The 24,734-nt window shown below is 29.8% G+C and overlaps 1 protein-coding gene across 1 annotated transcript; it reads left to right on the top strand.

Moving 5' to 3' along the window:
- On the top strand, positions 10,691 to 11,234 carry LOC109329019. The gene has a single exon (XM_019562679.1). It carries the CDS (start codon positions 10,766 to 10,768, stop codon positions 11,162 to 11,164), a length of 399 nt encoding a protein of 132 aa, XP_019418224.1. The 5' UTR covers positions 10,691 to 10,765; the 3' UTR covers positions 11,165 to 11,234.

Genomic DNA, 24,734 nt, shown 5'->3' with positions numbered 1-24,734 from the left:
ACTATTTCAGTTTAAAAAAATAATAAATAGTATTAATTGAAAAGGTTTTAAGATCTTTTTAAATGATTAGTATTAAAAATGATTATTTTGAATTAAATTCATTGTCTATTTTTTTAAGCGAAATAGAATATCATTTAATTATTTAATTTTAATATCATAACTTATTCTATTAATAGTAACAATAGATTCATTCTATAAACAAATTTCCTTATTAATATCATAACTCATTCTATTAATAGTAACAATAGATTCCTCTGATTAAGAAGATTCAGGGAGAGAAAAGCGTGCAAAGATGAATATTTAACATGGTTCGTTTACGGTCCAGTGCGTACGACATAACCTATTTAGCGTTTTAAAATTAAAAAATGATTAGGTGATATTAATCGAGAATGTTTTAATAAGATTGAATTCCTACTATTCGAGTTTTAAAAATAATTAAATAATATTATTTGAAAATGTTTTAAGATCTATTTAAATAATTAGTATTACAAATAATTATTTTGAACTAAATTTACTGTCTATTATTTTTTAAGCAAGGTAGAATATCAATATATTTTTCCTTAATAAATGTAATACCATAACTCATTATATTAATAGTAACAATGGACTCCTCTTATTTAAGTATTAAAAAATGATTAAATAATATTAATTGAGAACGTTTTAAGATTTACTATTTAAATGTGCAATTACTATATATCTTATTTAGCGTTTTAAAATTTAAAAATAATTAGATGATAATAATTGAGAATGTTTTAATAAGATTGAATTTATATCCATAACGAGCATTGCTTATATCCTTAATGACATGGCAATGAGCTTAAGTTAAGGAAATGGTGACATGTGTCAATAATGAGCTTTTTTTGTTATATAGATAATAGAATGTAGGAAGAAGTGTGTCATATGCAGTGTTGTTGGAACCGAACCGGACCGAACGGTTCGACCGGTCTGACCGCTGACCGGACTTGAAAACGGCTCTGGTTTGCGTCTTAACGGAATGAGAGTTGGACCGCTTTGAACCGGAAAAAATCCGGTCCGACCATGTTAAACCCGGTTAAACCGGATTAACCCGGGAAGTAAACCGGACGGCTCACTTAAAAATAAAAAAAAAATGGGACAATGTTCTAATATTTTGTTTTACTACGGTCCAAAAAAGATAAAGATGTATTATTTCAATATAATGATAGATAATTATTAATTATATAAAGTTTTACATTTATATATAACTATATATTTATAAATAAAAATTATTAATTATGTACCAAATCACCCGGTCAGACCGGACGGTTTAACCGTTTAAACCGGTTAAACCTAATACGGGACCTTTGCCGGTTTGACGTCCGGCTCGGGTTTCACAACACTGATCATATGTTCCCATTCATACTAATTAAAGGAAATTATGTTGCTTTAGTTAGGGTTACTTTGAGAGTTGTATTTTAGAGGAAAAAGAATGAAATGGAATGCTTGAGAACAGTGGCGGATCTTGACCATAATTTTAGAGGGGGCAGCATTATGATTTATACATAAATAACATATGAAATCATTAGAATATATATAATTTTTTAATGTAAAAATGAGTAATTCTTTCATGTTTAAATGCCGAAGAAACATGATAAAAATATAACATAACAAATCTATGAAGAAATTCCAAATATTCCTAAGCACAAATAAGTGCATTATCTCTTATAAACATTATATATATTTTAAACTCAGAAGAATCGAGCATAAAGTTAGTTTTTCAATCCTTTCAAATAGAGAATCAAAATAATGTATGTTTGAGATTGATACAAATAATTTTTTAAGAGAAAAATATATAAAGATAGAAATAACGAAATTAAGAATATCATACATAGCAATGGAATAACCCAACTAAAATTAATTAATAAAAAAATAGTTCACTAACAAAGAATAACAACGTCCATTAATAAAATTTGATGCAAGAAACAAACAAATCATAAGTAAATCATATCATGATTTCACAGGCATATGATAATGTGCCATGAAAAAAGCAATTGAAGAAAACTGATTTATAAAGAACAAATATGACATTTTTAAGGTGAAAAAATAAATGGGTTTGAGTTGGAGAGTTATCTAAAGCGATATTAGTGGAGAGAAATATGTCATATGATACTAAAGAGAGTGAAACTTCATAAATGATGAGATTTTGAAGAGAATATTGAATTTTTTCTTGTCCAATAAGTCGTGTAGAAGTATTATTCTTTGAGAGAATAATATATGCACTAACAATATATGAATTTTATACTTTTCACTTCATCACCTACCATTCATATCCAATCTTTATTAACTCTTCAAAAAAATTAATCTAAATGAATGATGAATGATGTAGTGAATGTGTATAAATTTTACACTAATAATACATAAATATTACACTCTTATCCTTAAGTTTTGTTGTTAAATTTTAAAATATACCAAAAAACAAAATCTCTATAATATTTTTTTGAAATATTTGAGGGGGGGCAATTGCCCCCACCTGTCCTAGAGAAGATTTGCCCCTGCTTGAGAGTGATCTCACAAGTATATTTCTCATGACTCTCAAATCTTGCATTTCCCTTTTTTATTCTCCAAAATTCAACTCTCAAACTAACATTTAACGTAATATTAGTTTCACCAAACCAAAATATACACAAACAAAGTTAGGAGTTCTTCTTATTTAGTTTATCTGACATTGAGAGGAGGAGAGAGTTCATTTGTAATTGTGTGTGAATCCATTTTCTTCACGGCTGTTACATACTCATCCTTTCCAAGATTGTTGAACTGTTTTTTATCTTGTCTTCTTTGTTGAACTACTATTGGATATTAGTACAGTTTTATTAAGCCACCATCACAAACATTTATTTTCTAAGACAGTGACCAATCTAATTGTTTTTAGATGAAATCTTAACATATAATTAGAGATAAAACTCAATACAACTGATCTAACAGTCTCCCATAAAAAATACATGTTAAGAAGTAAGTTTTATATCGACTACCTCATTATCTAAGGTATGATTTAATTTAATTACATATTGGGCTACTTGTAAAAATAAATAATAGAATTGAGATACTTACAAGATACTCCATAAGATTACCACTTCTTAATTCTATCTCATTTGAGTCAATTCCAATCCTAAGAATGCTGTTTGTTTGCTTAAAATGAAATAACTTCAACTCTTCAGCTAAGTTATTTATTGGGAATAAATTTAGCTTTTAGTGCAGATCCTGGTAATTCCCACAATTTTAGTAGGACTTAATTCAAACAAAAGATGAGTAACATTGTAGGAAAAATTATAATTGAAATTGTGGATAAACATTAAGATCATTTTCATTATACCAAACTTGTAACAGGATCATTAGGCCGAAGTAATGTTAATGTCATTCTCATCAAGATAGAGTATATGTACGTCAAGCATCCTCTTAATTAAGCATTAGAGGTTTAACGTACCAATTTGTCTCTCTACACATCTCAAAAAATATATGTAAAACTCAAATGATAACTGAAAATTGTTAGATGTTGATTGTCAAAATGTTATTTTTGTTAGTTAATCTTTATCTACTTTTCATAATTAAGAAGAGAGAGAATAAGAGGTGAAAATGAATATAATAAAGAAATTTATAGTTGAAAAATAATATATATATATATATATATGAGTTTTGAATTTGTAAAACATTTACATATATATGTGGAATAAAATGAAAAAAAATCAAAACTTGATAAATTAGGAGAGTAGTCTTATCGGTCATATTCCCCATAATTGCCCATGATATTATTGCCTTCTTCACAAATCACAATTACCACAACAAAAAATTGGATCCTCAATTCGTTGTTAGTACACGACTGCACTCTTGAGTGAGTGAAGAGATAATTTTCTTTCTATAGTAGGATTATGAGTTTTGACATCATTATTAGTTGCTTTCTCAATGATTAAACTTTCAATTCTAAATGATTAAGCCTTCAATTCCCACTCTTCCATTCATTTTCTCCCGAAGTAATTTTAAGTCCATCGTTATTACCTATATGTATAGATTCTCTTCAATTTATCTTTTTCTTTGGATTTCATATTTATTCATTCATAAGATGGATCCCCAAAGTCGATGATTCGATTCCTGAGAGCGACACTTGTTGGAAGAGTCAGTCACAAACCTCAAAAGAGATTAGTTATTTACCCAAAAAGGTGAGGGGATACCCTTAATAGTATAAAAGAAACTATATAACTAAACCATGAGAACTATTGATCATTTGTTGGTCTCTTGTGTGTTTACAAAAAATGTTTGGAGGGGTTTCCATTCTTGGGTTGGTAGTTAGATTGTTTTGCCTAATAATTGTATTAATCTTTTTAGCATCCATTTGAGTCTGTGTAGGAATTCCAAAGGAAGCCAATTATGGTTGATGCTTTGGTTTTCTTGTCTCTGGTCTATCTGGTTGATGAGAAATGACTACATCTTTGGTAGAAAGGAGTTTGGCTATACTCAGATCATGGATTTAATTCAAATTGGATCTTGGTTTGGTTCTCAACTGCGGCAAGGGTGAATAGTTATACCTTTGCAAATTGGTGTATGGATTTGTGGTCCTGTATTTTATCTTCTTCTTAGTTGTTCTATTGTGGTTCTGATTGTAGTGGGTTAGCACCCCTTGTGTTTTCGTAATATAATTTTTTTGCTTAGAAAAAAAAGGAGAAAATTTGATGATGAGTTAAATTGTTTCTGTATGCTAAGAGAAAGAAATATATAAATTAGTTTTATATCACATCTTAATCTAATGTCTTACGTCATTAGGTCTATTGAATTATTCACTTTTATATTTTCTTAATTCATTTACTTCTATACAATATGTGACTTTTTCAATAAACTAATCTCTTGTGTGAGTTCCTTTGAAATCTTGGGCACACTAGAGTTCAAGTCTTTATCTATGTGTTTCAATACTTAGTTGAGTCGTCAAACTATCAACTCTGATATCATTTGTAGAGATTGAAAAGTCTACACAATGAGATATCTTCATTAATGATGACAAAATGAGTTTCCGACTTATTTATCCCGTAGCACCAATAAAATGCCTGCAAAATCAAAAGCGCGCACAAACCTACATTTTTGCAAATTTTGGACAAATTCTCATGCCTTACTCGTTTTACAACGGGCTAATGAGTCATGCATGGGCATTGAGAAATAATAAAAAAATTTAAAAAAAATTCATAAAAGGAAATTAAACAAAGAAGTTGAAGAGAAAAAACAAAAACAAAAAATTTATGTTATATAATCTTAAACAAATTATATTAGATCACGAATTTTTTTAAGCAATAAAACATATTATATCGCAATTTATTTAAACTTTTATATTTTCTTAAGCATCAAGCTCACAGGTACCCACATTGTCCAATAAGAATGGACATAGGCATAACAGACAAATTGACAAAAATTGCATATTATGCCCGCCAAAAATTATGGGCTATATAAGGTGGGGTTTTTTTGCCATTGCTAATACGCATCAATGAGGTGGAGTATTGTTTTATGAGTTGAGTGTTGAGTTTAACATTTGATGAAAAAGCTTAAAGAAACTAAATTTATGGGTTCATAGGGTTATATATTGTTTGACTTATTCAATTTCAACAAAATTAATATAAGGCTTTTTAAGTCTTAACTATACTAACTCAAATTCAAAAGTCAAAATAAATCATGATTATTGTTCCCAGTTGTGGATGTACTTTAATCATGTTCAAGTACATAAACCAAATCTACTCAGCAATCCATCATCAAAATGTCAAATACAACTTAAAATGTTGAAAATGCATATATCAATGATGTTTGTCTGTGGACAAAATAATAATAGTATTTGGATTAGTGAACTGAACACATTCTAACTAAGAGTTGAATATATATAAAATCCAACCCCGCTTACTCATGCAAATTAAAATTATAAATACAAAGTAAGCTATTGAAACTCGGGCTATATATTAATCTCCACTTGTAAGTACTTTTCTTCGAAATTTTTGTTTATGAAATTTTTACAATATACTAAAATTATTATTATTTTAAGGTGTAGAAGATGCTAGATTGGGTGATTATTAAGTTATAAAAATGGATAAACCAAATTGTAAATCGAAGACCCTTGTGATGCGGAAGGAAACTAGTTAATTTATTAATATTTAACTAACATTGCTTGGACATATTACAATTACATTAAATAAAGGGAAATATTTACACATTAGGAGAATAAAGATTTATATATATTCAATATATTATCCACTATTTGATTGTGTTCACTTTTTTAAGAGTCAATAATAATAAAGCATGAATAACAAATATTATAATGATAATATTTACAACTCATACATCATCAATGCTAACATTAATAAAAATAAATAAAAACAAAGAAAGATAAAGAAAGATAAGAGGATAAGGTTAACAAATAATCAAATATAGTACTAAAGAGAGACTTGCACGAAAACAACGTAAGAAACGTAGCGCCCAAGTAGAACTAATCATTAAAACCCTCGTGACGCGTGTAAATGTGGCGTTGGTTAAATAATATTAACACGTGTCTGTGAACCATTGGTTGATGATGTTAGAAATCACGCTACGGTGGAAAACAGAGTTTATGATATTGAGTGAGTGTGTGGGACCCATGTGACTATGATTCTTTTTCATTGGGAAATGGAGCCACAAGATGCGCCAAGCTGTAAGAAATGGAATAAAATCCAGATCATAACTTTATAAGAACGCTTTTTACCCAATCAATCAACCATATAATTCATTATTATTATTACTATTATTGACTCTAATGAATTTGTGATTTAACAAAGTTTGATTAGTGGCTAGCTTTCACAAATGAATCAGCTCTGCTTGGCTCGGCTCACTATGGTCGATAGCCACATGCATAATTGCAAGGGTGTCAGAACTACTCGTGTTACTTCAATTTTTTAATATGGATAATGTTAACCTAGATAAAAGTTTAAACTTTAAACAGTAATTTTGTATATAGTGAAATTTTGAATTTATAACTTTGTAAAATGAGAAGAAATCCGTTTACACTCAAGTTAAGTTATACTAATTACATTAAATCTCAGTTATTCATTTTCTTAAATCTGATCAAATGAGTGAATGAAATAAATGATGAAAGAAAAAAAAATCTTAAATAATTTTTAAGTTTAATTTATTTGGTCTTTTGGATTTAAGAAAATTAATGATTGACATTGAGTATAACTACTGTAACTTAATTTGGGCGTAAATAGATCTCTTCTCTTCCGAAATAATGGTTTTATTTTTTCAATATGTATGTCTTATTATTTCATCAGGACTAAGTTAGTGTAAAGCTAAAATTATTTTAAGTTTCTTGAAGAAATTACAATAAAATTTTGATTAAAGTAGGTTTTGTGCACCATTTTTATTTCAAAAAGTTCCAATTATCTTTGGCCTTTTATTATAAACTGTTTGTTTAATATTATTTTCTAACAAAATCACTTATTTATTTTGAGGTAGATTTTAAAATAGAGATGTGCGGAAAAGTACTCGCAATATTTTAAATAAATCCCTTTGTGTACTATTTTATTAACTCAAAACTACCACCTAAGCAAAATATAAATGAAGAACTACATATCATAATGTAGTATATAAAAGTGATTTTTACAGGGCATATGTCTTTATGATTTTTAAAATATCTTAAAATCACTTTTAACCAACACAAATTTTATTAAAAACAATAACATGGTATTGGAGAGAAATCTCATTCTTTCTATACATGTGGCACAAATCCAAACATCTCATCTACAAATTGAGTTGATCTTCAACATACTACAAAAACTAACCTATCTAAAAGACTTTGTTGGGACTCATACGTTGGCACTCAAATAGTTAACCTAAAAGGGGTTATCACGTGCATCTATGACTCAATAGGATATTCTAACTCTCATGCCCATCGAGCGTGCAAGATCTTGTGTTGACCCAGCCCTGAGAGTGAAGGAGCTCGTGATCTTGAATGAATGAGTATAAGTTCCCCACGTTAAATAGAAAAACCTAGAACAATATAAATGGATATTATTATTAACTAGTTAATATGATAAGGTTGTTTATAATAAAACATTACAAAAGGTGAGGTTGAGATACGATGAGGCACTTTTATTTTCGTGACAATTAAGATCTTTCGAGAAACTCGTTTGACACTTGACAAACGTACGTGGCTGCTAATTGTGTAAGCAATCATCTTTTTTCAATCTATTATTAGTCACTCTGTTTAAAACGTTTGTGTCACTGTCTCGATTGTGTAAGTAAATTAGTAGTTGTGTCATCAAGAGATAAAATACAAAGTCTCTATGCATGTGAAATCTATTCTTACACATTATCAATATAGTGTTGTTGTTCTGCCTGTGAGAATAAAATATAGGGATGAATTATCAATATAGTGTTGCATAAATTGATCTTAAGAATTATTAGCTCATTTGTACTGTATATATAAAAGCAATTTTTATACAATACAAACAAATGATTATCTTAAAATAGTTTTTCAGTATCAAAACATAAACAGATTTGAATTATAATGTAATTTTCAATTATTACTAAACATATTATATAAGTTTTTTTTTAAACCAAACGCGCCATTAGAGTCAAGACTAGATGATAAGGATGAAGTAAAATTACGTAAGTTTAAATTGCATTAATTGATCTCTATAAGTCATGTATCTGTACCTCGACCTTCGTTAATTAATGATGGTCCCATGAGAAAAAGACGTTGGATGAATCTATTAGTATTTATCTTTCCATAATAACCTCCATTAAAAAATACATTACATAATAACTATGCACAAAGCAAAAAATGATCATTTCTTATAAAAAATTTATAAATCAAGACGTGTGACAAAATCAAATTCTGATTTGGAATTTTTAGACTGGAAATAAAAGACAACAAAAAACGCAAAAAACAAACCAGCTAGAGTATCATAAATGACAACGTAGACTCTATCTTCAAAAAATTAATTATTTTGTATATTAAAATATATATATACTTACTTCACTATTTATTTTTATTTAAAAAATAAATTGTAAATATAAGCACAATTGTTCAATTTTAGATAACGTTCAATACATGAAAAATGGATTCGTGGTTAAATAAACAACTGAAAATCTAATTTATATTTTTAAAATTTTAAATACGCTTACTTACCAAAAATATTCAAATACTAATTTAATACACAAGATTCCACTTAAAATGATTTTTTGCCGCTGGATAAATATACATACTGTAAGTAGATTCAGGAAGTTAATATGCTGACCAATTATGCACTCAATTTTTATATATATAAACATATGAATATATTACACCAACTGTCATTGGTTCAAGTGATATATGTTTGATTCCCTTTAAGCAAGATCTTGAGTTCGAATCTTACGGATGAAAAAATGTCCGCTGGGAAAGTTAGGATTCAAGTACTGGTGGATGTTCCTGGCTCGGACAGGATTGCCTCCAGTAGAGGATATATATGGAAACCAAAAAAAAAAAATGAATATATTACTCAAATTTGAATCACAAGACAATAGTGAAAGAAATTAATACGCCGTTTCTGGAAATATAATATAAGGACTTCACGTTTTTTATCTACACAAAACAGAAGCAATGATGAGTAGTGAACAGATTATTAAAGTTTAAAAATTAGACAATCAAATATAAAGACAAGTATCAATTTTTTTAACCGTAGTTAGCGTCAAATACAGAGAATTTGTAGTAAAAAAAACATTATTAAAATTTAAAACAACACCGTGCACTAGATAATAAGACAGCTCAAAAAACTACCGCGTAATAGCTAGTAGCTAGCATAAGATAAGCACACGCCTATTTTGAATTTAATTGGCGAATTAAAAACACATACAAGATACAAGTTAATTACTGGTACAAGAAAATTTGAAAAATGGAATTAATAAAACTTTAGTGGGACCCATTATGAAGAAAAAGTAATGTTTTTGTATGAGCTGGTTTTGTTAATAATTTTGGTTGAATGAGCCGACGAATAAAAAATTAAAAAAGAGAGAGAAAGAGAAAGCGGGGACCGCACTCAACGCCATTGCGGTGACGCCATCTGACAACATAAACCAATCAAAAATGTAATTAATACGCGTCTTTCATTATTTGTAACATTAGAATATTCTTTTTTTATTGTACCATATACTAATGTTTATACATAGTGTAAATATTTTTACATTATTAATATTTATATCCATATATTAATTTTATTGACTTTTAAATAAAAGTAATACAAATAAATATTAAAAAATATATTCATAATATGAAAAACGACGACCCACATATTTTAAACTCATGTACTAATCAATCCAACTAATAAATTCAATTATTCCAACATCTATAATATTTATATTACTTATCTATCATTCACCAATAATAATTAAATATGAATAATAAATAATATAAAAAGATCTTAAACTATTAATGTATAATCTATTCTTGTAAAATATATAAAGTTTTTTAAGGTCATTATATTATTTAATATTAATATATATTATTTTGTGTAAAAATTAATGATAATTTATATATAAATGATATAGTATAATAAAAAAATGTTTATCTAATAAACTTTTATTTTTATTTTTAACATAACTTGAATGAAGAATCGATGACATTACGTCATAGTTAAATGATTAATCCCTTGTTACTTGGACCAACAAATATGAAATTTGTTTCTGATTGTTTATAAATACAAACCCCTCTCTTCACTGTTACATTCCCAAACCTTAAAAAACAAAACTACTCTCTAACTACAACCTAACCCATATGGCTGAAGAGTTCCTAGAATCCGAAGTTATCTTCTCCGACCACTACGCTCACCGCTTCGTGGAACGTAACCTCGACGACATGGAGCTAGGGGTAGTGCCGCAGAAGAAAATTTCACAAGGGATGCGTTGCACGAAGAGCTCAAACGGTGGTAATAAGAAGATGATGGCAAATTCTTTGCCGGTGAATATACCGGAGAGGATGCTGAGGTGGTCGATGGAGGAGGAAGATGACGACGGCGAGATGATGGTGCCGCCGCATGTGATGGTGGAGCGGAGGATCTCCGGTGGGAAAATGGCGTACTCAGTGTGCACCGGGAATGGGAGGACATTGAAAGGAAGAGATTTGAGTCAAGTTCGGAATACAATTCTCAGAATGACTGGCTTTCTTGAAGCTTAATTGCTTAATCGCTTAATTGCTTAATTGATTAATTGTTGATTATGTTTGGTAGATGAGAAAATTGGGATACAAAAAAATGGTCCTTTTTTCTTCTTCTTTGGTTGAGATATTTTTTTTTGAGTCTCATGTCATTGATGTAACAGGGAAATACAAAAAACCAGAATATTATGATTTAGAAATAAAGTGAATAATTAATTTCATATTTTTTTCATGTGTGGTTTTTAATTATTGATGATTTTCTTTTCTTGTGGGAATTGTACATTGCTAGACTAAGCTAGCTTTGATTCATTAATTGATTATTTCGTTGCTTCTGTGAATGTTCAATGCGAAGGTGCTAAGTCTTGTTTGTCTGCTCCACAATACAAATAATTTGTTTTTCTCTCACATGGAAAGGAGAAAGAGGAAGAGAATTTTGCATATTTATTACAGTAACTGTAATTGTAATTTTCATGTTTTTTTTAATGTATTTTAATCATCTACTTGGTATTTGAAAATCAACTTTTTTATCAATAGTTATAATGTAATGTAAAAGTTGAGTGAAAATGTCATTTTTCTTACAAGTTTAAAAAACTGCTTGAGTGTTGGAGAATTTTGTTTTGGATTCACAATTACTTATGCTTCCCCTTTTGATTTGTTTTTTTAATACCAAAATTCTTAATTCGAGTAGAGGGTTAGAGGAAAGAAAATAAAATTAATAATTAGGTTAATTAATGAATTTTAGCATGACAAATGCTTATTATTTATTATTATTAATTTCTTATTTTGATTTAAGACCAAAATTCACTTTGGAAAGAAACTAAATTAGTGTAGGTTTTATGAAACGTGAGACAAATTTGTACATAAATAGAGATCTATAGTAATAGATTTTTACCGAAATAAAAATTACTTTATGATGTACCATAAGTTAGCTATTATATCGAAACTTGAAAGGGAAAATGGAAAATAAACCAAAATTTAATACGGGAACATGGGTTTAATTATGATTTGGCAGGTAAGAAAAGGATCTAGAATAAATAATTAGTTGTCACTTTTCTCCCTATGATGACAATATTAGAGTCTAAATAGAATAATAAAATGTAAGGACAAATCAGAAAGTTTGATGAGAACTGAATTTGGTTTGCATCTTATGGGTTTTCGTTTAACTACACACAACAAATCAAATATCCCAAAATAACGATACTTTTTTCCATCCAATCAAATACTATCATATATAATATTATTAAATTTATGTATATCTACAAAATTCTATTAGTAGTAATTACTAATTAGTCAAATATAGAAAAATGGTATAGAAGATCCCAATTCAATTAGATAATTATAACATTTTAGGATCAAAGTAGTCATATGTGCAGCTTATTAGTTGAATTTCAATTTAAAAGAAAATAATGTTTTGCTTCATTGTGATAAAGTATTGGTATTTAGTGGGAACATCAAGTTTAGAAAATCATATATATTGTATCATGTTAAAGTTTATTTTTTTTTGTCGCCTTCACGAATGCAAATCAATTTAAATAATAATGAATAAGAAATTATTTATGCTTTTTAGTAACTTAATTTGACCAATTTATTTACAATGTCTTAAGAAAATACCTACCATATTCCCTTTATTAATTAAAACATTTACGGTAGACTTAGTTGGTATCCTCAAATGTAAAAAAATATATTTAAAATTAATACTTCCATAAATAATATTGAATAAATTACCTTGTCCCTAATTAATAATTACTCTATCTTTTATTGCTTAATCACTTTTCGTTAATATAAGATTGAATAACATCAATAAATTGAGGAAAGGTCAAGTAACTCAAAATAAGAATGTACCAAGGCATGCATTATGTCTAGATACAATATAGACTCTACGTTTCTTTCCTTTTACTTCAAATTTTATCTCATCCTTTTCCTATATGGCTATATCTATGTATGTGGATGCAATTTAGCTTACAAATACATTCTATTCAAACTAAACCTATCCCATTTAGGTGCTTTTGATTAGAGTTTGAATGAATTATGTTCTTCAATGGGAATAGCCGGTAACGAATGTCTGACAGAATGGAAGTCATGGTCAGAGTATCATCTGGACCCGCAGGGGAGCTACCTGGAAATGTGTTCCGACAATCAAGTCAATAGAGTATTTTAGAGAGAAAGAGAGTAAATAAGAGAGAAATTAGAACAAGCAACAATAAGTGTAGTAATAAATGAATGAATGAATGAGAATTAATTATACTCCCTATGTGGGCTTTTTATTTATAGAGTCTGAGATCGTCGACATGACACCCGACTATTGGTCAGAGCCTAGCGGGTATAATGGGATATGTTGGGTTGTCTTTACGCCGTTTGCAGGTCTACATTTACCAAATTTTCAGGGGCAGGTTGGGTGTACAGGTGGTGTGGCAGGTGGAATGTCAGTCAACATTAAAAGTGTGTGGCACATTGATGACAGAGTCAGAGGCATTAATGGGGTGCCAGAGGCATTAAACACTTGTCAGGAGCATTTATAGTGCTTTCGACGGGTCTGTCCACGGGCATGTGAGCTTTGGTAAGCTCAAATACATATCCTTACCCGGGGAGGGTTAGGAAACACCCAAATTTATTCGGGGTGGAATAGTTGACCCCAGTCTATCAGGTTGGTCGAAAGCAGATCGAGCTAGTGAACTTAGGAAGTTCTGGTCTGATGGATAATGGTAGCCTCTAGGTGTAGGAGTCAGTCGTGATGGCTATCTGTCCTCGTCAGACACGTGGAGGGACATTTGGCATTTTGTCTGAAAGCTTGGAGTGACCAACTGACATGTCTACTCGTTTCAATTCTATCGTCTAGGTTTCTAGGTCATCGTTGGATGCGTTTTTGGGTTGTCGGGACAGTATGAGTGATGACAACCTCAAGGGGCTGTCTTTAATTTACGGATCGTTTAGCTTGATACTATAGGACTTCTGGAGTCCAAATTCGGTTTTGTGAAATTAGGGTAATATTAGGGCTATTTTGGTTTGGTTTGGGCTGTTTAGGTTATAAGGCAGTCTATGTCGAGTGTTTAAGATCTAGGGTAATTGTGTTTGTGGGGGATTCTTGGTTTAGGGTTACTGTAGAATTTGTGTTTAGGGTATGCCACGGTTTGTAAGGTTAGAATGTGTATTGGGGTTGTTTTGGGTGAGGCAATGTGTGTAGGTTTAGTTTAAGGTTAGAGAAGATGTTTTAGGGTTTGTTTTATGCGTGAGGCAGGTTGTATGAGTTTTAGGTTAATGCTAGTTTAATGGAGATGGTGGATTCGGTTTTGAATGGAAATTATTTGAATGAGTTGGAGGTTGAAGGTGAAGGTGGAAAAGAATGGAAGGGGAGAAGCGCCACAAGCAAGGTTGCTTGAAAAGCTATGGAAGTCCGCCACAAGCAAGGATGTTTAATAAGAACAAGTATGGTGGTCATGGCCAACTTAGGTTTAGGAGAAGTGCTCTCAACTAAAACAATTCAAATTTACTCAAAATTCAACTTAACTTTATTAATGATTTGATCAAAATATAAATAGGTAAAGTTGTCTTGGCTGAATAGATAAAATTGAAGATAGAAATCTAATTATCTTCTAATAAACATAGAAATAAAAATCCTAACTAATATCAATTTGTTGAGTTGAATTGCTTGTTTGACTTAGCCTTGAGTGTAATTCGGTTGGAGTTTGGTAGATGGTTGGCCGAGTTTGTTGAGGAGAGGGAAGAGGCTTGATCAATTTGACTTCATCTTGAGGAACTAATGATATTTAATTTGAATCCAATTTGATTTCTTGTTGGTTGGAGATTAGATTAGGATTCCCTATTTTATAGCCTTGTGCACCTTAAAAGATTGAGCTTCCTATCTTCTTTCCTTGTTTATAGATGTGTGCATATTTGGTAGTTTGATTAATCTCTCTTTAATCTTCCTATAATCTTCTCTTTATCTCCATGTTTGAAAACGTGTGCCACATATCCTTGAATTCAAATTCCTAACTGTGCATACTCTCTTGAATCATGCCTTGTAAGAAAATGATCATGCTTTGTAAAAATGATCATGTCTTAATTTCATTTGTCTTGATCGTGACTCTTTTGGCCTTGCTTTCCTTGCTTCATGTGCCAACTACTAAGCTTTAACATGTTACAAGGAAATGAAATATTTCTCTAACTCTCCCATGATTTATTGAAATGAAAATACTTAAATAAACCTAAGACTATATGAGAATGCAATCTCATTTATTTGAATAATGAAAATAAAATAAACCAGTGACCTAAGAACATAAATGTCATTCTCATATACCCTCTCTTGGATCAATTGTGTCCTTTGAGACTTTAAGGACCATTGCCTTGGCCGTGACCCTAGTTGTAGGACCGTCATGACTTCTCTTGCCCTTGGGATCAAAGGCTGCCCTAGGAGGGTTTACATCAACGAGTCTGAAAGCGTCGGGAGATTCTGCTGAGTGCTCATCGGCAACTGGCTGTGAGGGTCTGTTACTATGTTCAAGTCTGTCTTGGCGAAACTCGACTAATAGATGGGCTTGTTGTTGGATGATATGGCCTTGAGTTTGGATCATTTGGAGGAGTAGGTGGGTAGTAGGTGCTTCTAGGGTGGGGTTGGGGGATGACTTTGGCTGGCCTGTTGAGATGGTTGTACTAGTGTTGGGGGTCAATAGAAGGAGTGTCGTGGTTTGGCGGAATGATTGTGTTGAGTGGTTCTGCTTGGCTAGGTGTATGAGTTTGGTTATGGGTGGTCACCATGTTGTAGGTAAGCCACAGATAACGTCAATGTTCTTCTATATTATAGGGAATAGCCGATAACGAATGCCCGATAGAATGAAGGAGGATGGAAGTCTTGGTCAGAGTATCGTCTGAACCCGTCGGGGGAGGTACCTGAAAAGGTGCTCCGACGATCAACTCTGTAGAGTATTTAGAGAGAGAGAGTGGGTAAATAAGAGAGAAGTTAGAACAAATAACAATAAGTGTAGTAAGAAATGAGGGAAAAAGAATTAATTATACTTCATGTGTGTAGTCCTTATTTATAGAGTCTAAGATCATCGACATGGCACCCGACTATTGGCCACAGCCTAGCGGGTATAATGGGATATGATGGGTTATCCTTACTCCGTTTGCAAGTCTGTGTTTGCCGAATGGTCAGGGGGGCAGGTTCGTTGTGCAGGCGACGTGACAGGTGGAAAGTCAGTCAACATTTAATATGTGTGCGCATTGATGATGGAGTGAAAGACATTAATGGGGTGCCAAAGACATTAAAGACTTGTCAGAAACATTTATGGTGCTTTCGGCGGATCTGTCCCACCATGGGCAGGTGAGCATTGGTAAGCTCAAATAGATATCCTTACTTGGGGCTGGTTAGGAAACACCCAGATTTATCTGGGTGGAACAAATTCAAATATTAGAAATCAAAGATCTCCATTAATGAAATTTAGAACTATTGAACCTTACCCAAACTAAGGTATATTTAAACTTTAGTTTTTTTCCGACTCAACAATTAGTGGCATAATAACATTCATCACATACTTGCAAATGAGTGAATCCTATATTCTCTTTCCATATCCCTTCCTCACTAATCCCTAGAAAGTCATCTTCTCTCCCTCAAAACCTCATCGTTTGAGCTTCATTTATCAAGAATGATGCTACAACAATAATATCGATCATCATCTCCACTATAAAAACAACTATCATACATTGAATGTAAATCCTCTCAAGCATCTCTTACTTTGATATTACTTTCTATTATAAGAAGACCAAAAACTAAATATGTGTATCTAAAATAAATCATATTGTTTAAAAAAATATGTTTATTCCCTCCTAGACCAAATAGGTCCAATATGGAAGGCAAAGTGAACCCAAAAATAACAAAGTTTGTATAAACAAAAATTTCAATTCGTAAAAGAACCCGAGTAATCCTTCCATGACCTTCTCGATCTAGGAGAGCATGATATCAAGTGCAAAGTTAATATCATGAAAATTAAGGGTGGAAATAGATTAGGCTAGGCCAAACTTTACCTTAAATAGATGGGACCTGTATAGCATATAGGAGCATGAGTTTGACTTATTAGTATGTTTAATTTTTTTAAAGCTTTGACCTATTTAAAAGTCTGATCTGACATGTTAGCTCATTTAAATGTCTTTTATACTATATGGTCATGAAATAGGTCACCATATCTATATTTAAATAAGCTAATAGACATATTTTTAGCTAGACTCGTCTAATTCTAATAATTAAATTATATTTTGTGTATATTTTTATAATAAAATTACATATATAATAGTATTACTTATATTAAAATAGTATAATAACATCAATCTTATATAATATAAATAAATAGGTTGGTTTGTTAAGCTTTATAAGTCTTTTAGATGACCTAAAACCCGATTTTTTATGCGAAATAGGTTTTCTAAAAAGCCTCTATCAACCATATTCATACAAAAAATCTGGTCCATCCTTAATGAAAATCTATAGAGGAAGGGGTATTTTTTTAAAGTAAATATGGATTTATTCAAGTTTAAAATATAACTTGAGAACAAACCCTCTCAAATAGGAACAAAAACCACATATGAGGGGAAGTTATGCTTATCACTTTCATGTATACAGACTAAAGATGCATAGAGTAAAGTCAAAACACCAAGAATACATACTCATACCCCGTAATATTCTAAAGCATTACTTAGTCTTTCTAATTTTATACTATATATACTTGTATCCATTCAGAACAATGTTGATAAGCTCATAATGTAATTAGATTGCTTCGGTTCGAGTTTTATATCCAAACTTTGCGAAACCCAGAAAACTCATTTGGATCAAAATAGTAATAGGTTTGGATGCTAATACTCCAAATTCAATATGATCTGACCAGATTTCAATCCTACTTTTTCATTATATTTAAAAAATATTGGACTGTTAATTAACCATGTGAATCAAATATAGAATTATTTGATACTAATATATTTATTTTGTTAATGCTGACAATATATGAGACTATGAATATTCATCCTGTATGAAATGAATCTTTCTATATATTATTTTTTTCACCATTTCACAATAGTTAAATATAACTTCACAAATTAAGGGAAAGAAAGGGCCATAGACGGTTTTATTTATTAAGATTCGATATTTTAAAACCGTGTATGTTGATGATTACAATACGGATATATGGGTTGGTGTGGAAAGAAACTGTCCCTCCCTTTTCATGATCTTACTAAAAAATAAACCTAAATTATTTTGAAGAAAAAATGTATATACCAATAGTATAAAAGTTATTACTACATTATTTATCATTTATTCAATTATCATTAATTTTTAAATAACAATAATACAAATGAATGATGTATGATGCACTAATTATTTATAAATTTTTATGTTGTTAGTATATAAATATTACACTAAATTATTTTCCATTTGAGATACCATTTGGATAGAGAAACAGATTTAATATCCTTGGTGAATATTAGTTTCATAATCAAAGAAAGTGAAACGAAAAGACTTTAACTTGTATGACAAAAAAACATTTGGTCTATGGAATTATTTAGTGATCTAATTTGTTTATTTATAGAAGCATTCTTAACTCTTTAACTGACAGGTTTGGTTGAATACACCAAACAACCTGTTTGGACATTAAGTTCAAGGATTTAATATGTATATACCGATATTGTAAGTATTCTTTATATTGTCAGTAAATCATTCAACATTAATTTGTTAATTACCATTAATTCTCAAATAAAAATAGTATAAATCAATAATGGATGATATGCATGATATGCTGACAGTGTAAATAAATTTACACTGATGCACAAATTTTATTTTAAACTCTAAGAAGTTCAAAGTATGAAAACTTATATGCACTAATTAATGTTACAAGTACTCAAGCTCTTTATAAATAAATCATACAAAGGTACCCACTTTTAGATTCATGCCACAATATATGGTGGATCAGAATGATTGCAATTACTTTTAAATTGTATACCAATGAGTATTGGTTCAAGTGGTACATGTTTGATTTACCTTAAGCAAGATATCAGGGTTGAGTCATGTGGATAAAAAAATACACGCTTGAAGAGTTAGCATCACATACCTATGGATATTCCCGGCTCAGACAAGATTGCCTCTAGTACGAGAATATACGTGGAAACCAAAAAAAACTTTAAAATTGTATGAAATTATGTCATTTCAATGCGTATTATATTACAAATTTAATTTTAAAATACCCACTTTAATAGAATGAATAGTGAGATCACATATATTTTGAAATTTTCCATAGATCAAAATACCATATGGATTGGTGGACAATATTGTTAGTACTTCACTAATAAGTTTTTGATCTAGTCTGAACATTTTTTACGTGGACAATATTGTTAGTACTTCACTAATAAGTTTTTGATCTAATCTGAACATTTTTTATGGACCCATCCATTATTAATCCTATTAATAAGGTTACACACAAAATGAGTATTCACTATATCCATATATAATACTTGTTCATAATATTCTAGAGGGATATAAGTTAGTTAATCTGATTATTTACCCAACCAAGTCAATAGTCTTAATAGAGTTATAATACAACAACACTTATTTTTTAAATTTAATTGTACTTTTAGACAATGTATATGTAAATATAGTAGAATGTTGGTATAATTCAACAACATTAACACAAACACAAACACTGTTGTATGTGATACATACAATAACGTCTCCTCTAACAAATATTGTTATACATATTATACATAAAACAATACCGACAATATGAAATGTTATTATATTATAATAGCACCATTCATAAAGAACATTATTATATATGATACATACAATGCTATCCAAATGTGAACACCCTCATAAATTCATAATACACTCAACTATGTTATTGATATATAATTTTCCAATTTTTAAATATGATTAAAATGGTGGCGGCAATCTAGTTTGAAAAGGAAGAAGAAGATACGAATTTGTGAGAAATCCAAGCTAGTTCGATGACAACGAGGCCACATGTACTCAACCATGAAACTGCCATTATGTCACTGACACGTGTTTCGAATCATTAACCTGTCCCCGAAGACCATGTCAACCAAAATGACTTGGAGTATATCATAACCTTTTAAAAAAGAGACAAATGTATAATAAGATAATGTACATTATCATTTTATATTTACTATTCATTTTTTATTATTATTAACTCTTAAAAACAAATCATACATATAATTTGTGAATGATTTATATATAAATTTTTACACTAATAATACATGGATTTATTTATAATTTATAAAAATATAGAAAAATATATTTATATAATAATGTTTTTTATAATATGGTCATATCATGCACATTTATATATTAATTGTTGTTTATTTTTAAACAAAAATAGTACACATGAAGGTGGTTGGTACATGAATTGATCATGTAAGTTTTTTACATTGTCAGTACATCATTCATCATTAATTTGTAATACTTTTATTTGAAAATAATGATAATTAATATATTAATGGTGGAGATTTGTTGATAGTGTAAAAAACATCTATACTATCGGTGCATACATATTAAATCTATATTAAATTACAATATCTTCTAGATAATTTGGATGGTTGTGAAGTGTCTCATACTCTCATTGCCATTACAAGGAAGGAATTTCAATATATGAAAGTAGGGATGATAATAAAAACCGAACATCTGGGTACTTGTCCAAATTGAACTCGAATTTAACGAAGAAAACCTGATGTGATTGGGTTCGGGTTTGAGTTTTACCCGGGTTTAAATTTTGGATTCGGGTTTGGGTTTGGTATAGCAAAGACCTTAACCCGAACTCGCCCCGAAGTAATATAATTCAATTTAAAATTGAAATTTCTATCATGTGCCAATTACTTTTAATTTCTAATTTTACTTTACATACAATTGGATCTTCAAACATAAAAGAAATGGAATAATACAAAAGAAATAGAAATGTTAAAGAAAAATATCATATTTTTCTTAATACTTTGTAATTTTCGGGGGTTTTCGGGTTCGGGGATGATATTTTTATTTTCAACCTCGTTGAGTTCGGGTTCAGGTTTTGAATTTTAAGTTCGGGCTTGGATATATGCAAACTCGACCTCGATAGAACCTTGTTTCCAATTCCCATATGAAAGTGTGTCATACTTTCATATTCTCAATGCCTAACTTCAGCACCTATTTAAATATATCTTCATAGTTGAACAATATTGATTTGAAAGAAAAATTAATATATGAAAAATCAAGTAGAAAATGTAAAAGTCAAGTGTATTGATATTATAATTAAGCTTGTATTCTGACTTTTCCTACACGTATTGAAGATGCTATTAATTAATCATATGGCCATGAGTTCGGTTTTTGGGTTGCAAATGTACTTTTACGCCAAGTTCCTTTTCTTTAATGTGAAAAAAACGTTAAACTATATAATGTATACATGTCAATTTTTGTATTGTCCCGATAGATTTATTTAAATTTCAATGGTTTTAATTTGTAGCATTGCATAAATACAAATTTTTATACACTACTTCATCTACATAAAGTAATGTGTAGTTTTCTTCCCCACAAGGTGTTAAAGTTAATAGTATATTATAAAGTGCTAATAATCAATTTATTTTCTCATAAACTTGATGACTACATGGATAATTGTCCTTAAATTTTCTTGTCTTCTTTTTCATGTCATAGTTTGAATATTTCTGATGTTAGAGGCTGTTCCTTGCCATTCATTATATTATGATTAAGAGAGTTGTTATTTCATTAGTCGCAATAGTAAAGTTAAAAACTGAAATAATCGTTATAATCAAATCCAATTGTATTTAAGCTATAACTAGAAAAGTGCCCCCGTTTGAAGCAAAAACTTCTCTTCGATTTCAAGAGATTTCAATCTTAAAACAGAGAAACTTTGGGATATGTTTTTAACTTTTTATCTAATGAGACATTGTTTTTACTCTACTTAATTTATTATTTACAAAAAAATACCTACATACGTTCTATCACATGACACACGTATTAACACAACATAATTTTCAGGAAAAAATTAAAAGAAAAAGTTGCATTATGTGCAACTGCTTCCATTTTCATGTATCATTGGTACCAACTACTAATAATACATATGTGGTCCTCAGTTACAGATACATGGATCTTGATATTTATCTGGTATATACAATCTATTTGTTTATTAATTTTTCTCTATGTAGGACCCATATGTCTTCCTTTATATATTAGTTTTAATTGCTAACATAATTTAAAAATGTTATTTAAATTTTAATACACCGCTGATATGAATTTTTTTACATTATAAGATCGTTAAAAATGTTTTATTACAATAATCATTACATACAGAGTCTGGCCATTTTTTTCTTTCTTTTTACCAACCACAAGTAGTCTAAGTGATAAACAATTAGCCCTTGGTTAGTAGTTTGAATCCAGACGTAAAAATTTATTGGTGGGTAATCTATAAATATTCTTGTAAGCATTTCTAGATTCAATTCACCCTAATTTATAATATAAAAAATATAATTTTTTTTAATACGTATGTGATATTAAATTATACAAGCATATTAGGCTATCCATTTTTCACATATTTTTCTTAAATGTTTTCAATTAATAATAATAAAAGAGATGTGTTTTTTTTTTCTATTTGCTGAACGTCTTGGAAAATAAATTTTCAAATACGTTCTATGTAGCAATAGATGCTAAATTTGTAAATAAAAGTCAACATAATCAATTTATGACCACTTGTATTTGAACTATACTTTTGTTGGTTTTTGAAAGTGTCAAATAAAAAAAATTATATTGGGAAAATGAAATATTTGAAGACCATTTATAAGTAAGAGATGTGTTACTTGGGTAAGTCGGGTGTGCCAAAAGGAGAATATGTATTTTGTAGTGGGGATGACAGATGTCATATGACCAGATGTGTGTGTATCGCTGTGCCGGTAGCTTAACACGACTCGAGACGAGGTTCATAAATCTTTTTAGATAAACTAATTAATTATTATTATTATTATTACTATTATATTTAAAAATAGATAAATTCATATCAACAAGTCTTCACACATAATCACGCATCCAAAATACGTTTTGAACTTTAGGCACACACTAGCATACGGTCAACATACACTAGCATGTGCTTCACGAGCTCATTTATTTTTTATAACATATGAGACCTAGATTGTTTTTTTTATCGTTTAGGTTCCCATACCTATAAATAAAACATTCGAGCTCTTGGCAAATTGCACCAGTTGAAACACAATTCTTTAAATTCATTTCCACTCTCTTTCTTTGTCGAAGTATTTTTGGATCCTTCACCCACTTTATTTAATATGGTACTTTAGAGTGGCAATAGTCATATAGAGTATCATTTGATATGTGTGTTAATGTAATTCTAGAACCATTCTCACAATGCAGTTGATATCCGATATAATGACTTGGACAATTTTATTTTGGTGACGTGGTTTTTAATAGTTTGTTTGTATAATTTTTAGTATTATCACATAACTTCTTAAAAAGAATGACTTATTTTACAATTAGTCCGATAAATTTTCAGTGTATTACAACTTGTTTCTTAGCACTTTTGCAACAAATGTATGGAAAGAAGTATACAGGTTGATAGGAATGCAATGCAAATTAATGCTACGAGCCCTTACAAGATGTGGAATATTGTGTGGATAATATTTTGGCTAGTTGAGGCGTGATCACTATGGAAGGTTGGTTACATTTTTTCAAATACAATTTTTAGCTATATATAAATAATGGACTTAATCTAGGTGAGATTATGAAGGTGGTCTAATGTTAACAATTGAAAATTCTAATATGGAAATTGGTGTGGAGACCTTTGGTCATGTATCACAAACTCTTCTAGTTTTTAGTTGAGTAGTTCAACATTTCTATTTAGGTGAGTATTGCTTGTGTTCCATCAATATGTTTTCTTTGTTTATGGTAGTACTGAGGGTATTCTTTATCTATTAGGTAAGTAATTAATCTCTTTCATGGGTTATGATTGTCCCTTCCAAGAAATATTACTTCTAGGAATAGAATTATCACATTGAGATTCCAGTAGGGCCTTATACAACTAAACTAACGCCGTGTTGGTACATGTTTTCTTCCTTTATAAAAGTAACATATGCAGACGTAAAAAATAATCTAAAATCATCAGCTTAATAAATATAAAACTCACTCTTCTAAATTATGAAAATGTGGATAGAATAAATAGAATTTAATTGATTTCTTTCTGTTGCTGGAAACGTGATCTTTAATTATTTGTACGTACGTGTCCTACAAAAAATCTTCATTCCTTATCACACCGTAACTCGTTTAAGCCATTCAAAGTGGCACAATGGTGTTAGAACAGCAAAATTAGATTCCAAACTCTTTTTGAATATAAGTGAAAGTTATTTGAATAATCAAAATTTAACAACTTTTATTATAATAAATTAAATTATTTTTATTATTGACTTATCTTATCATCTTTTATCTCTAAAAATCTATAAAAAAAAAGTCATCTATAAATTAATAAATGTTTAAAGATGTAACAATTTTGTTATTTAAATAAAATTTTCGTGCTGAAATAAGAATTAAGAAGTATAACACATTCAACTCCTGCTT

This window comes from Lupinus angustifolius, chromosome LG16, assembly GCF_001865875.1.
Source record: "Lupinus angustifolius cultivar Tanjil chromosome LG16, LupAngTanjil_v1.0, whole genome shotgun sequence".
NCBI lineage: Eukaryota > Viridiplantae > Streptophyta > Magnoliopsida > Fabales > Fabaceae > Lupinus > Lupinus angustifolius.
Note: the sequence above shows the minus strand (reverse complement) of the source record. Positions and strands in the feature narration are given on the sequence as shown.